At 38.7% G+C, this 15268-nt stretch overlaps 1 protein-coding gene across 7 annotated transcripts in view; it reads right to left on the bottom strand.

The window, feature by feature from the left end:
- Positions 1–15268, bottom strand: part of KAT6B (lysine acetyltransferase 6B) — a 226513-nt gene that overhangs the window by 64200 nt on the left and 147045 nt on the right. For all 7 annotated transcript variants that reach the window (XM_082854691.1, XM_082854693.1, XM_082854692.1 and 4 more), the window contains one exon: positions 1361–1469. In XM_082854691.1, the coding sequence (XP_082710817.1) occupies positions 1361–1469 (109 nt within the window). The remainder of the gene's footprint in view (positions 1–1360; positions 1470–15268) is intronic.

The following is a 15268-nucleotide window of genomic DNA, read 5'->3' on the forward strand; positions in this document are numbered from 1 at the left end:
ACGTGTATGTGTGTATGTATACATACATACATATAACCATATATATCTCACCTGGGCAACTTATCACCTGCTTAACAGGAAGGAAGATTGGCTGGTAAGACAAATTCTTTTAGTGTAAGCACAATTTGAGTTTTTTGGGGTTTTTTTGCGGTACGCGGACCTCTCACTGCTGTGGCCTCTCCCGCTGTGGAGCACAGGCTCCGGACTTGCAGGCCCAGCAGCCATGGCTCACGGGGCCCAGCCGCTCTGCGGCACGTGGGATCTTCCCGGACCGGGGCACGAACCCGCATCCCCTGCATCGGCAGGCGGACTCCCAACCACTGCGCCACCAGGGAAGCCCAATTTGAGTTTTAATTTCCATTATAATAATGGAGGTGCGGTCTTAAAATCCTATGCTGAGAAAAAGCGGTGACAGCAACCTTGAAAGCTCTTTGGGTATTGCAATTTGCCAAAGGCCCAGTGTCCCTACCCAGCAATTCCTTGATTGCAACATCACCTTCTGCATAGACCACCCTTTTCCTTTCTTATCCTGGGCAAGATAAATTTCTTTCATGCCTGATGACTTCTGGATTCTATCAATGTGGTTTCCAGAATACTGTCCATCCCTTTCCAGCTGTCACACAGAGCTGGGCTGTAATATTATATTTCACCAGTAGGTGTCAGGACCTGAAACACTATGTATTCCAACTGAAACATCTTAAATTGAGACTTCAGGTTATAGAAAACTAGTGATTCTAGGTGCATTCAGCATGAAAGTTTAGAATTCTCTACCTTGAATTTACCTGCAATGTAGAATAGTCCAAGTTGAATTATTAATGCTGGTATGAAATCAAGCTTAATTTAAAAGATGAATATATGGGCCTCCCTCGTGGCACAGTGGTTAAGAATCCGCCTGCCAATGCAAGGGACATGGGTTCAAGCCCTGGTCTGGGAAGATCCCACATGCTGTGGAGCAACTAAGCCTGTGAGCCACGACTACTGAGCCTGCACTCTAGAGCCCTCAAGCCACAACTACTGAGCCCGTGTGCTCAGAGCCCATGCTCCACAAAAGAAGCCACTGCAATGAGAAGCCCGCGTACCACAAAAAAACTAGAGAAAGACCCAACGTAGCCATAAATAAATAAATAAATAAATTTTAAAACTTAAAAAAAAATTTTTATTTATTTTATTTTATGACATATGGTTTATGTCAGTGTTAAAATACTCACACTTCCCCCCCCACCTGCATTTGCTTTTTAAATTTAAAGCTTACTCTATTATCAAATATTGCTTTAAATAACAAACTTTTTTCGATAGAGAGAAATCGCATGTAGCTATAATGGGGAGTCATTGTACACACATACACAAAATACCAACTTACCACTACTGCCACAATCTGCACAGGAGAGGAGTTCTTCTGGTTTCTTTTCACGATTAGATTCTTTTGTCCCCAGACAGAAGCTGCATATTGGAATGGGATCGGCACGGGGCTACGAAAAAAATTAAAATGAAAAAACACTGTTAGTTTTCCATTTCAAAATTTAAAACAAACATTAAAATCAAAAGCTTCTTACATATTTCTTTACCAAAGAAAAACTGCTGAAATAAGGTATTCATATCAACATTTTCTGCTAATAAAAAACCCCTCGAATTATTTGACACTAAAGTATTGCCAGAATAATGCATTTATGTGTAATGTATAAGACTCAGAAGTAATTTTCATTAATCCAATGAAATCTAAAACCTTTATATATTACACTACCTTCCTGAAATAAACATTAAGAATTCATTTGAAGTCTCAATTGTTCCCGTAATCTATATGCCTACTATAAATTGATTCACCTATTCAGTATTACAGTCTATGAGTATCTTCTAGTCAGACCAGATTGTTTAATTAAACTTTATCAAATGTTTTAGTACAGGTTACTATTATGCATCAATTAAATATTTGACATAAAATACTGGTATGTTAAAAGGTGACATAGTAACAGCATTAGAACTAAGCAAGAACTTTAAAATTCTATGGGATCACTTGAGATGATCAAAAGACCATTAACAAGGCCTTTCTGGCACCAAGGTCTTCAAAAGTAAACCACACCATGCCACACAAAGGAGACAAACTCTCAATCTCTGACATTCCCACTTTCAATAAAAGAAAGAACAAAACATTTGTCTAACCCCCAGCACCCCTTTAACTCTCACTACGGAAATTGCTTCTAACAATGTATAAATCTGCATACATTTTAGTGCCTCCATTGTTATTTATGAGTACCAGCAACACTAGTATTCCCATCCAAATGAAGAGTTGACTGTGTCTACAGATCTGGTCACATTATTTTGAACAGCCAAACTGTATGAAAACTAAAATTTTATTTCATATTCCAAGCTTCACACATGTTGTCTGCTAGCCATCTGAATGTAACTATAATGTATTTATATTTGAATCTCATGAATCAAAAATTTAGGGCAAGAAAACTTAGTATAATCACAAATTTTTTTAATGTAAATTAAAAACAAGATTTTGCTAGGCCTAACTTTCTAAATATACATCAGCGTAAAATAAACCTCATTTGTTCAGCCACTCTGTTCCAAACGCCTGATACATTGCCTGATGCACAGCAGGCACTCAAAATGTATTTGCTAACTATATAAAAATATATTTGAATATAAATGAAAGAAACATATGCTAGTTTAAAAACACTTATCTCTAAAATAATATTTCAAATGGTAATAATGATTCCAACAAACGTTCAATGTGACATGTCATCAAAAACCAGAATTCACCTTATGACCAAGCATTTGCAAAATTGTTCGTTATGACTGTTAATTTCATCTTACAATATAAGTGTTCATTATCTTGCCCTATTTTTCGGTTTAATTTGTTCTTTTAATATGCACAGGTTTCACTTTCTGAGGTAACTATGCAAATGCGTTTTTGTAGCCCCAGTTAAAAAGCAGAGTATAAAACACTGTATTAGAAAAACCAAAAAAGACAAGCTACAACAAACTGGTCACTGACTCCTGCCACCATTTTTTAACTGCCAGATAATCAGCACTGCATAATTATGGATCCATAGTTATTACTCACAACTGCTCAACTGCAGCACCTTGGGAACACTTTTGTTCCTTTAAATAGCAATTAAAAGAACAATCTGGTTTTCAAGTGACAACATTCCCCTGATAGATTCTAGCTAAAACCCAGTCCTTATACTAATGGGATTGCTGCTTTCATTTGATATAACAATGCTCAAGCCATTGCTGCCATCCTTGCACTGATAAATAATTTACAAAATGTCACATATCATTCATGCAGTGAAACCAATCCAAATCTGCAATCCCATTTTTCCTTCCCAGATGAATTTTTAGCTGTAAGAAAGACATGGCCATCAGCCAGCGTTCATGCTCATTTTTCGTTTTTAACTAAAGGTAACACAAAGGACAAAGGTTGCTAGTAGTTCATGGCCAGAAAGACCGATGTCCCACACTCTGCTCAATAATAGAAAGCATAGATGATATCACTTCACGCCACACTCAAGCAAGCCCCACCATGCTGATGTATGCTCACAACCATTTATTTTAGGGATAACTGTCTCACAATACTCTATAAAACCACTACATTATACAGAAATGTCTGCCCTGCTGAATTATTGATAATTCAAAGCACTTTTTGCTAACCTCAGTATAGCCGAGTCTAATTAACTTTAAAAAGCTGTCACTTGTATGAAATGAAACTTTTACAGTAATGCACATAAATGGGTCACAGAATTATTATGATTCACTATTCTCGATCAGACTACACATAAACTGTTTCAAAAAATAATCCCTGGTAATAGATTAAAATGGATTGCAGTCAGAAAGAGGACTGAATCAATGGCAACTCAATTCTATATAAATCCACTACTGACAAATCATATTTAAGAGGTCTGAAAATGGAACCAAACATCTCCCAGTTCTGAATTCCTTTCTTTGAAATTTCACACCACCACCTAACCTGTTGATCACATTTTCTTATCAACATGCCTGAATATTTCAGTCTGATCTTGAGAACGAACACTCACGGACAGGTTTAAACTCTGCAAACTGCTAGGGAAGCATTTCTTCCTCACCTCCCATGTGATGGTCCTGGGGCAGCTACTAGGCTAGAGGCCACTCATACACTAGCTCATTTAATCATCTTAACAATCCTGCCAGGAATGTATATTATTATGCCCATTATAGGAAAGAAATTGAGGCTCCGAGAAGTGAGGTAGCTTTTCTAAAGTTGCAGAGGTTCAAGTGTGGAGCTGGGATTCAAACACAAGTGTGTCTTCGGTAAAGCCCATTTCTCACCTTTACCACCTCCCCTCCTTATCTCTCCTCAAGAAAAACCAATGTTTAAAAATTATTTTCCATCAGCAGTAATAACTCTAATGTGCTCATAATCTCTGCCATCCAATTTCTCCCATGACCAATGGCATACGTTTTGTAAACTGTTAAAAAAGCAACCTTTAATATGCTATAGATTATTTATTGATTACAATGGGGAAATGGTACCTTTACAATGGAAAAGTCTGGTAGACAACCCCTTAACTGAGCAATCGAACCTATCAGCCATTATGGGACAAACTGACATGAGATGCCTCCCAAGCATGGCGCTGAAGGACTCAGCACTGCCTATGCAGTGTTCTTACTGGAAACATTTAGCCTCAATCTAATCATAAGGAGACAATCAGGCAAATCCAAATTTAGGGACATGCTGGCCTGGACTCTCCAAAAAATGTTGATGCCATGTAAGACCCAAAAAAGAGCAGAACCAATTTAGGCGATTAAAGTGGTGGGAAAACTAAATACAATTTGCAATCTTTGCTTGGATTTCGAATTTTTAAAAAATAACTCACGGCTGTAAAGAACACTATTTGAATAATTAGGGTAACATGCACTAAATAGCAGACAACACATAAACTAGACTGTGATTACATAAGAATTGTCTTAGGAGTTATGTGCTGAAATATTTTGGAGTAAAGTGTCATGATGTCTATAACATGAGCTCAAATGATGCAGGGGGAAAAACCTATGTGTATTACTAGTGTATGTGTGTGCAGAGAGGAAGAGAGAAAGCAAATGTGGCAAATGTTAACGGCTGGTGAATCTATATAAAGGTACTTGGATGTTCATGACATTATTCGTTCAATTGTCTAATTATTTGTTTCAATGTTTACAAGTTTCCAAGCAAAAAGCTGGGGGTACTTTCAAAAAAAAGATACAGAATGAGTTATTATATAGTTGGATTACAACATTTCTAAAGTAAAGTATCTCAATCCAATTACTGCTTCACAGGAAATACAGAGGACAGAGGAACATGTCAATCTACACAGCAGAGGGATGCAAGTACCAAAACTCTTGAAGACAAATGACCCAGTTTCTTCAACAAGTAAATTAAAAGGGTGAAAGAATGAGTGAGGGAGACAGAAACAGATATGGAAGAAGAACCAATAGATTAAGAGATTTAAAAGGCTTATCAGCCAATTACAACATATAGTCCTTATCTTGATTATGATTCGAATAAACTGTAAAACAAAACAAAATGACCTACTGAAGCAACTTGGGGCTGGTTGGCTGGGAAGAGACTGTTGGGAGGGGACAAGCAGGGTGTCTTCATCCAGGGGTAGGGGTTAGATTTGTTCTCCATGCCTCCATGCCCCAATGAGTCATCTTAGACTCCAACTTTCCAACAGAGCTGTCCAGCAACGAAATGATTTTTTTTCTTGCTTCTTTATTTTACTTTTTACACTGTGGTAAAATGTGTGTGTGTACGTGTGTATGTATGTGTGTGTGTGTGTGTATATATATATATATATATAAAAAACATAAAATTCATCATGTTAATCATTTTTAAGTACACAGTTCAGTGGCGTTAAGTATGTTCACAATGTTGTACAACCACCATAGATCTCCAGAACTTTTTCATCTTCCCAAACTGATACTCTGTCCCCATTAAATACTAACTTCCCATTCCCCCAAGCCCCAGGCAACCGCCCTTCTGCTTTCTGTCTCCATGAGTTTGAGTAATCTAGGTACCTCATATAAGTGAACTCACACAGTCTTTGTAATCAGAAGCCATGGAGATACTGCATGGACCCTATCAGGATGGCGAGGATGCCACGGTGGACAAAGGAGCCTCCCACGAGTTGGGATCTGGGACCTTTTCAAAGGTCCTTTCCAGATCAAATAGTTTAATGGTTCCATGGCTGGATAATTTCTAAGGCCCTTCCCAACTCAGCTCTAATTTTTCATTGCTTCTATTATACTTTTTTTAAAAGAGATTTTAAAAGTCTTCAGGACGCTTGATATCAAAATAAGACAGCCTTTTCTGAGGAAACATTCTTAAATCCAAGACAACACATCTTTGATAAGTTTTATATTTGCATACGGTTACTTTTATTTCTACCCTGAAGGAAAAAAAGATGCTTGTTAGTCTTGTTAGTCTGAGAAACTGGAAAAAAAAGGAACGGAGGGAGGGAGGGAGGGAGGAAGGGAGGAAGTTCATACACAGATCAGAGCCATGGGCATCCAGGCTCACATCCTCTTCCTGACAAAGACACCAAAAGGGGTTTTGCCTCCACGGTCTCCACTCACAATGATCAGAGACACAGCCCTCTCTTTCCATAATCCCTTAAGGATTCTTCTCCTGGAGTCATCTACAAAATTCCCTGAATCTACTTATAAAACATACCATTTTAGTAATTCCAAGTGTTGGAAACAATTCAGCATTTTTCATTCATATATTCACACTTGTATCATGGAAAGTCCTGAATTTAAATTCTGTTCTCTGAGCCTTGGGTTCCCTCTTTTGTGAAAGGGCACAATAGCGTCCACCTTGTCTTGCTCCAGGGTTGCTAAAGTTCCCATGTGAGTGAGTGTGTGAAGCACTTTTGTAAACTATAAGGTTCTATTCAAACATTGTTAACCATTATTGCAAAATTCACTCTGGCTATAAAAACAAACAGGGCAAACAAACAACTTCAAGTCCTTAATAAACATCAGTACAAATAATTTGTTCTGGAGTTTAGAATTATTCTATAAAAGATGGATGTTGTGAGCCCCCATGAAAAGTATTCATCTTAGAGGATTTTTTTTGTTTTTTGTTTTTAATGGATTAATCAGGGAGTACAGGAACAGCGTAGAAAATGCTCAACTGAGAGTCAAGAAGCCTGTAACTAATTTAATAAAAGGAAAGCTTCAAAGGAAAAGAAAAGAAAAAGATGTCAAAGGAAGAAAAGCACAAACAACTATAAAATCTTAAACTAATAATACCACAAAAGCAAACAAAGATGAATATAAATCCTGTACACCCCAGTATCAAACAGTTCATCTTTGGAGAATGTTCTCTACACTTTAGCTCAGACAACTCAATTCAATAACTCCACAACAAGCTGTATGGAACGGTTGTTTTAAGACTCTGCTGTATTTATCTCTTTAATTTATACCCTCTTATCGTCTCACACTGAAATTTGAAGTCGAGGTACTACTTTCCTTTACCAAAATGCTTTTCTCAAGTGTCTCACTTGTGCCGAACACAAACCCTGTGAAATAGGCTTGGTGGCTCTTTCTGTCTCCGTGTCACAGGTAAGTTAAATGCCTCCCTACGGTCACAAAGCTATTAAGACAGAGGGAGCCCAGCCTGCTGACTCTAAGCTCTTAGCTGTTTCGCTTCCCATGGCTGCTCCCTCATTTCCTTTGGAGCTGGATTCACGTTATCACCTATCAGAAAGGCTATCCCTGACCACTCTCTCTAAAACTGCACTCCACCAGCACCTCTGGATCCTCCATGCCTTGCTTTATTTTTCTGCATAACACTCATCACTATCTGACATATGATGTATCATTCATCTATTTTGTTTCACTTACTAAACAATAAGAGAGCAGAGATTAGTTGTTGTAGCTCCAGTCTCAAAGTACATTCATGGAATAAATGAATGAACAAATGAACAGACTGCTTTCAGGTTTGGAACTGGCTCCTCTGGTTCAACAGGTCCCAAAATACTGACTACTGTTCTTTATTTTAATGTATATTTTTAATGAAGCAACCATGGCAAGGTGGGTCCCATCACTATCTAATCGGAATGCTTTTTTCCTACTCTGACCATTTATAATGAATGGCACTTATGTTTGGACATAATTGTACTTCCATGGGTCTAATCTGACAAGATGGAACCAAAATTTTAAAATCAGCTGGGAGGAAAATTGCCTCATCACTCCCACAAGTATTAACTATTGGGGCTCACTCACTAATAGCCACTATAGGTTGTATGCAAGATAGCTTTGGGGCCACGCCCAGCTGCCAGTACCTAACTGTGACCACCGACCCCTTTGCCTCTCAAGAAATAACACAATAAAAATTTAAAAAAAGAAATCAAGAAAGATGAATACACTGCAGTGAGAGTAACAAAATTATAAAAAAGCATCTATCTGTTCAATCTATTTAACAAATATTTTATAAACTTTGGTGTTTTATTATTGGTAATGAATTATTTTTCCAGATTGTACAACAGATAGCACTGGGACAACAGAGGTTGAAACTGTTCATGTTGTTTTAGGTAACATACTTTTTTTTTTAGCCACCTCAGCACTATACTTGACACTTATCTAATAAAGAGATAGACTTCATTTCTTGCCACTTAACCCACTTATTCAACTGATATATGTCTGAACAGATGAAGCCCACTCCTAATTAGGATATGGATCATGCACACTCAGGATTTTCCTTTACAGCAATCTGCTTAAGCTGTGGTCTTGGGAAATATACTAACTCTAAAGTAGAGTATATTCCTGTGATAATCTAAACCATTTTGTATTTTAAGAGCATTATCTTGTCCCCGTCAGCATGTGCTATAACAGTGGTCAGTGCAGCCATCCCTCTGCAAGGTTTGGTGAGCAGCACGCCCTCACAGCAGTCCCGGGGCTACTTCAGATCCTTCAGGCACAACAGAACTCTGTTCACAGCATGTCCACTGCCATTTTCTCTACACTCATGTACCCTTTTGCTTTATTCTAAGGCAATTCTTGCACTTCTGTCATGAATCTTGACCTGAATAGATGCCTAAATAATTTCTTCTGGAAGATAATTGGAGATATACTTATTACAAGACTTTTCATAGGCAACAATTTTACCATAATTTTCCTCTGGCCATATAGGTTTTATTGTATCACCTCCCCTGCTCATTATACTTCTCTGTGGGTGATTGGTTCTGTGAGGGAGCACTATATCATCCCCACTGGCTCTAAATTGAGTTTCTGTTATTACTCAGGGCAAAAGGATTTATTATTGCTAATGTATGGAGATCTTGAATGTGACTGCTGTATTTTACCTCCTTGTCACAGTCAAGGGAGTTTTCTGTATTTTAAGAGTGATAACGAGTAAATTAAATCTAATAAAAATATTTAAAAGCATCCTTACACATATCCATAAATACATCACTTCTTTTTTAAGGAAACACTTAGAAACAAAACCAATATCAATGACCACATACGGATAAATTCCCACAATCAAAGGCTGATTCAGAAGTATAAAATTATAAAAAGCTTAGCCACAGAGGAATAAGAAGAGAAGGGAAGACTTTCTAAGAACATCAGTCACAATAGTTATCAAATGTGTGGAGCTAACTGAAATGCTCACACTGTATCCTGTTGTCTAGAACTTGTTCTAATTAGGCAGGTGTGCCATTTATAAGAGTGCTGATTAAGGAAAGGGATTCTATTGGAAGGAAACAAATCTAATCCTGCACACTGCATTTAACAATAGCATCTCATTTGTTCTTTTTTTGGGGGGGTGGTGGTAAATAAATGAGGCCTACAAGTTGGTGGGAGGGGGGAGAAGGTAGGACAATGAAACAACTGCCTTCCCCAGGGTCTTTAATTTCTTATCTGGGCAGAGACTTGGCTTTGAAGATTTCATCTGAAAGTCTCTCCTACACCCCTACCATTAGAAACTGCAGATATTGCATTTATCTTCTTAAGAGGGATCAAAGTCTGATTCAACACCGCTGGAAATTCAACACATGGTTATAGGAAGTCAGCTTAGGATTTACAAACTATTCTCTTCAGCAAGTATGTCATAATATTAGCAATATAATATAAACCCTACCCTAGATTTTGAAAAATGGAATTTTAAAATCAATTCATATTCAAGTATCACAAATCTTTAATAGTTTCTCTTTTTTTTTTAAAAATTTTTTTTTGCGGTACGGCAGGCCTCTCACTGTTGTGGCCTCTCCCATTGTGGAGCACAGGCTCCCAACGCGCAGGCTCAGCGGGGCTCACGGGCCCAGCCGCTCTGCGGCATTGTGGGATCTTCCCAGACCAGGGCACGAACCCATGTCCCCTGCAACGGCAGGCGGACTCTCAACCACTGCGCCACCAGGGAAGCCCTAGACTTCTTTTTAAGAGCAATTTTAAGTTCACAGGAAAACTGAGAGGAAGGTACAGAAATTTCCCACATGCCCCCCGCCCCCACAGGTGCACAGCCTCCCTCATTAACAACATTCCCCCACCAGACTCATACATTTGTTACAACTGATGACCCTACACTGACACATCATTATCACCCAAAGTCCACCCAAAGATTACATTAGGGTTCCCTCTTTGTGTTGTACATTCTATGGGTTTGGACAAATTTATGATGACATGTATCTACCACTGTAGTATCATACAGAGTATTTTACTGCCCCCAAAAACCCTTGCGCTCTGCCTATTCGTCTCTCCCTCCCTCCTCTAATCCCTGTTAACCGCTAATCTTTTTTTACTGTATCCATAGTTTTGCTCTTTCCAGAGTGTCATATATTAGCTGGAATCATACAGCGGCTTGCTCAGTTGCCCCAAGGCATCCGTTTTAATCTAGATGGTGCCTACATACAACTCCACCTAGGCATGATGTGAACATAAACATTCTCATTACCAGTTCAACCAAGAGAAACCTGAATGAACTGCTCAGAGACACAGGCAACTGAATTGATTGTAATTAGATACAAACAGGGAAGTAGAATGAAAAGATGAGGCATAGGTAGATGGATATTAACAAGCTAGAAAAGTCACATGGTAGTCACTTTCTCAATAAGATTACCATCACCACCACCATTCCCTCCAACAATGTCCTGTCTTCACAGAGATTTACATGGTAGTTGAGATGCTAGGCACTATTCAACAAGTTACTAATATTTACTCAGCACCCAAGTATGCCAATAGAATACAACTGGTACTCCAAGCGCTTGTCCTCACAGAACCAATAAAAGTAGTGTGATTCCATTATCACACTTAATTTGCGATTGCCCGGTGGGCACATTAAACCCACTGGTGGGTAGAATTTCCATGCCCCTGGCTTTTCTGCTTTTGTTTTCTTCACTTTCAGAGTACCTTTGACCCTTTCAGTTACAGTAGTCCTAAGAAGTAGGAAAGGAGGATGGTAATTACTACCTGAATGTCAAGAGCTCTGACCTTGTTTTTTGGACTCTGCCCTAAACCTCTTTGTGGTGGAAGTTCTAGATGCACTAATGCTTTAGGCCAGGCACCAACCCAGTACTTACAGGTATATTATCAGTGAAAGTCTGCTCTCTGGTCCTTTAGCATCACTGCAGGCTATGTAGGGAGGGCACAAAACATAAACCCCTCCCCTGTCAATGCAAACTACAGCAAGGCCAGGAAGAGAAACACCAGAGTGACAGGCTTTACCCCAGGGCAAGGATTTTTAAGCTCGATTCCCTAGAACTTCAAGAGTCTACAGAAACCTACTAAAGGGTATACAGTAGGTTGAAGAAAGCTCTTTATTTTTGTGAAATCAAATTTTTTTTGCATATTTTAAGTCAAAGCTTAGTACACTATGAGCTCTTTGAAGGAGATCCTTGTTTGCTTTATCTTAACAAAAACTATACACACTGTAGCTATTTGATAAATATTTGTTGAATATATAAATGTAACATTATTTCTCATACATGGTTCTTTCTCATCATTTTCTAAATTACATTCTTATTTTAGTATATAAATGGTAAATAGAGAAATAATAATAAAACAGCACATTATATGAGGAAAAATAAACTTTAAATGTTTGTCCATTTAGAACCTTCATATCACATCCACCCACTTACATTTTTTAAACTGTAAGATACACATAACATAAAATGTACCATTTTAACTGTTTTTAAATGTATGGTTCAATGTAAAGTATATTCGCAACATTGTACAACTAAGTTTAGATATATTTTTATATACAATGATACAGTTCAGAGAGTTCTGAAAACACCCCTTCACTCATGTAACCCATATTGCTATCAAGATATAGAGCACTCAATAACCCCAGAAAGTTCTCTCCTGTTCCTTCCCAGTCAACCCCTTCCCACTCTCCTTCCCAAGCAACCACTATTCTTTTTTTTTTTTTTTTGCGGTACGCGGGCCTCTCACTGTTTTGGTCTCTCCCGTTGCAGAGCACAGGCTCCAGACGCGCAGGCTCAGCGGCCATGGCTCATGGGCCTAGCCGCTCCAAGGCATGTGGGATCCTCCTGGACCAGGGCACGAACCCGTGTCCCCTGCATTGGCAGGCAGATTCTTAACCACTGAGCCACCAGGGAAGCCCCCTCAACCACTATTCTTGATTTCTACCTCCACAGTTTGGATTGGCCTGTTCTAAAACTTCATATGAATGGAAGCAGACACTGAGTTCTTTTGTGTAGGGTTTCTTTTACTCACCGTATTATCATATTCATTCATACTGTCGCATATATCAGCAATTCATTTCTTTTTATTACTGAGTAGTATTTTATTGTAAAATATACAACAATTTATTTATTTTCTCTATAGTTGATCAACATTTAAGTCTTCTTCAGTTTAGAGCTAAAATGAATAAAACTGTTCTGAACATTCTTGTTTAAGTATTTTTGTGGATAGGTGTTTTCATCTCTTTTGAGTAAATACCTAGGAGTGGAAATGCAGGGTCATAAGGTAGGTAGATGGTTAATTTTATTATTAGAAACCTCTAGTTTGAATAATTAAGAAAAATGCTAATTAGCAATACCAGGAAGTAAGCAGGGGATACTACTACAAATCTTGAAGACATTAAAATGATGGGAAATACTATGAACAGCTTTATGCCAATAAATTAGACAACTTAGTGAAATGGACTTCGCTGATAGACTAAACCAACAAAACTAACACCAGAAGAAATAGAAAATGTGAATAACTTTAAATCCATTAAAGAAAATGATTCATAACTTAAAACCTCCACACAACAAACCTCAGCTTTGCTGGTGAATTCTTTCAAAGATTAAGAAGACTACGATACCAATCTTTTTTTTTTTTTGATACCAATCTTAAATGATCAACTTCAAAAAACAAAGGAAGAAATATTTCCCTGCTCATTTTATGAGGCCAGCATAATTCTGATACCAAAATCGGATAAAAGCATTACAAAAAAAGTAAGTTAAAAGAACAACCAATACCCCACATGAACATAAACCCTCATTTGTTTTTCTTCTTCTTAAATCTTACTTAAAAAAAAAACTTTACTGAGGTGCAATTTACAATAATAATATGTACCCTTTTAAAGTTTGGACAAATATACATATCCGCATAATTATCACAACAATTAAGAAACAGAACCCTCAAAAAGTTCCCTCAAGCCCTTTTGCAGTTCCATTTCCTTTGCAGACCGGGCAACTATTGATCGGCTTTCTATCATTACAGATTATTTTGCCTGCTCTAGAATTTCACATATGAAATCACACAGTATGTACTCTTTTGTGACTTCCTTATGCTTAGCATGTTTGTGAGATTCATCCATGGTGTTGCATGTATGAACAGTTTATTCTTTTTTTTTTTTTTTTTTTTGCGGTACGCGGGCCTCTCACCGCTGCGGCCTCCCCCGTCGCGGAGCACAGGCTCCGGACGCGCAGGCTCAGCGGCCATGGCCCACGGGCCCAGCTGCTCCGCGGCATGCGGGATCCTCCCGGTCCGGGGCACGAACCCACGTCCCCTGCATCGGCAGGCGGACTCCCAACCACTGAGCCACGAGGGAAGCCCAGCTTATTCTTTTTAATGCTACATAGTATCTCATTATATCAATATACCTAAATTCATTTATCCATGCACCTGCTGATGGACATCTGTGCTATTTACAGTTTTCAGCTGTATGAATAAAGCTAATACGAACATTTGTGTTAAAGTCTTTTTGTATACATGTTTTCATTTCTCTTTGGTAAATACCTAGGAGTGGAATTGCTGGGTCATATGTTAAGTATATGTTTAACTTTATAAGAAACTGTCAGAGTAGGGACTTCCCTGGTGGCACAATGGTTAAGAATTTGCCTGCCATTGCAGGGGACACAGGTTTGATACCTGGTCTGGGAGGATCCCACGAGCCGCAGAGCAACTAAGCCCGCGTGCCACAACTGCTGAGCCTGCGCTCTAGAGCTCAGGAGCCACAACTGCTGAGCCTGTGTGCCACAACTACTGAAGCCCACACGCCTAGAGCCAGTGCTCCACAACAGGAGAGGCCATCATAATGAGAAGCACGTGCACCGCAACGAAGACCCAACGCAGCCAAACATAAATTTTAAAAAAATAAATTCATTAAAAAGAAAAAGAAACTGTCAGAGTGGTTTCTAAAGTGATTATACCATTTAACACTCCTGGTTGCACTTGGTTTTGCCAGTCTTTTTAATTTTAACCATTCTAGAAAGTGTGTAAGAGTATCTCATATATCCTTGATGGCTAGTGACGTTGCCTGTTTTCATGTGCTCAGTGGCCATTCATGTATCTTCTTTTGTACAGTTTCTGTTAGACTCTTCTGCCTGTCATCATGGTCTAATGCAATACATTGCCAAACCCTCTTCCAATGAAAAACCTTTGGCCCCAGCTATTGAAAATGCTACCAGCAGGCAGTTTTCAGTTGTCACTCCCTTCAGGGATTGCTTCAGTTGTAGAGTCATGTCACCCAAGGACATGTCCCTTCCAGCAGTGGCCCACATACAAGTGGTAGAGGTCCTCATCTCTGAGTGATACAGAAATATAAAGGCTTGGTCATCTTGGCCCAACTCTTGTACCAACTCTGTCCCAACCCCGAAGGACCAATCTAGCTCTAGAGCTACATATAAAGTCAGCCAAGGCTGTTATTGAGCTGCATCACTGCTCAACCCCTTCCTCTGCCCAATAATGCTTCATTGCCATTCCTTCCACAAGAGTTGATACTAGTAAGGGCTTCCCTTAGTAAATACTCCACCATAAAACTTTATCTCAGTGCCTGCTTCCTAATGAACACAAACTATAA

Source organism: Leucopleurus acutus (assembly GCF_964270905.1).
Source record: "Leucopleurus acutus genome assembly, chromosome: 14".
Lineage (NCBI taxonomy): Eukaryota > Metazoa > Chordata > Mammalia > Artiodactyla > Delphinidae > Leucopleurus > Leucopleurus acutus.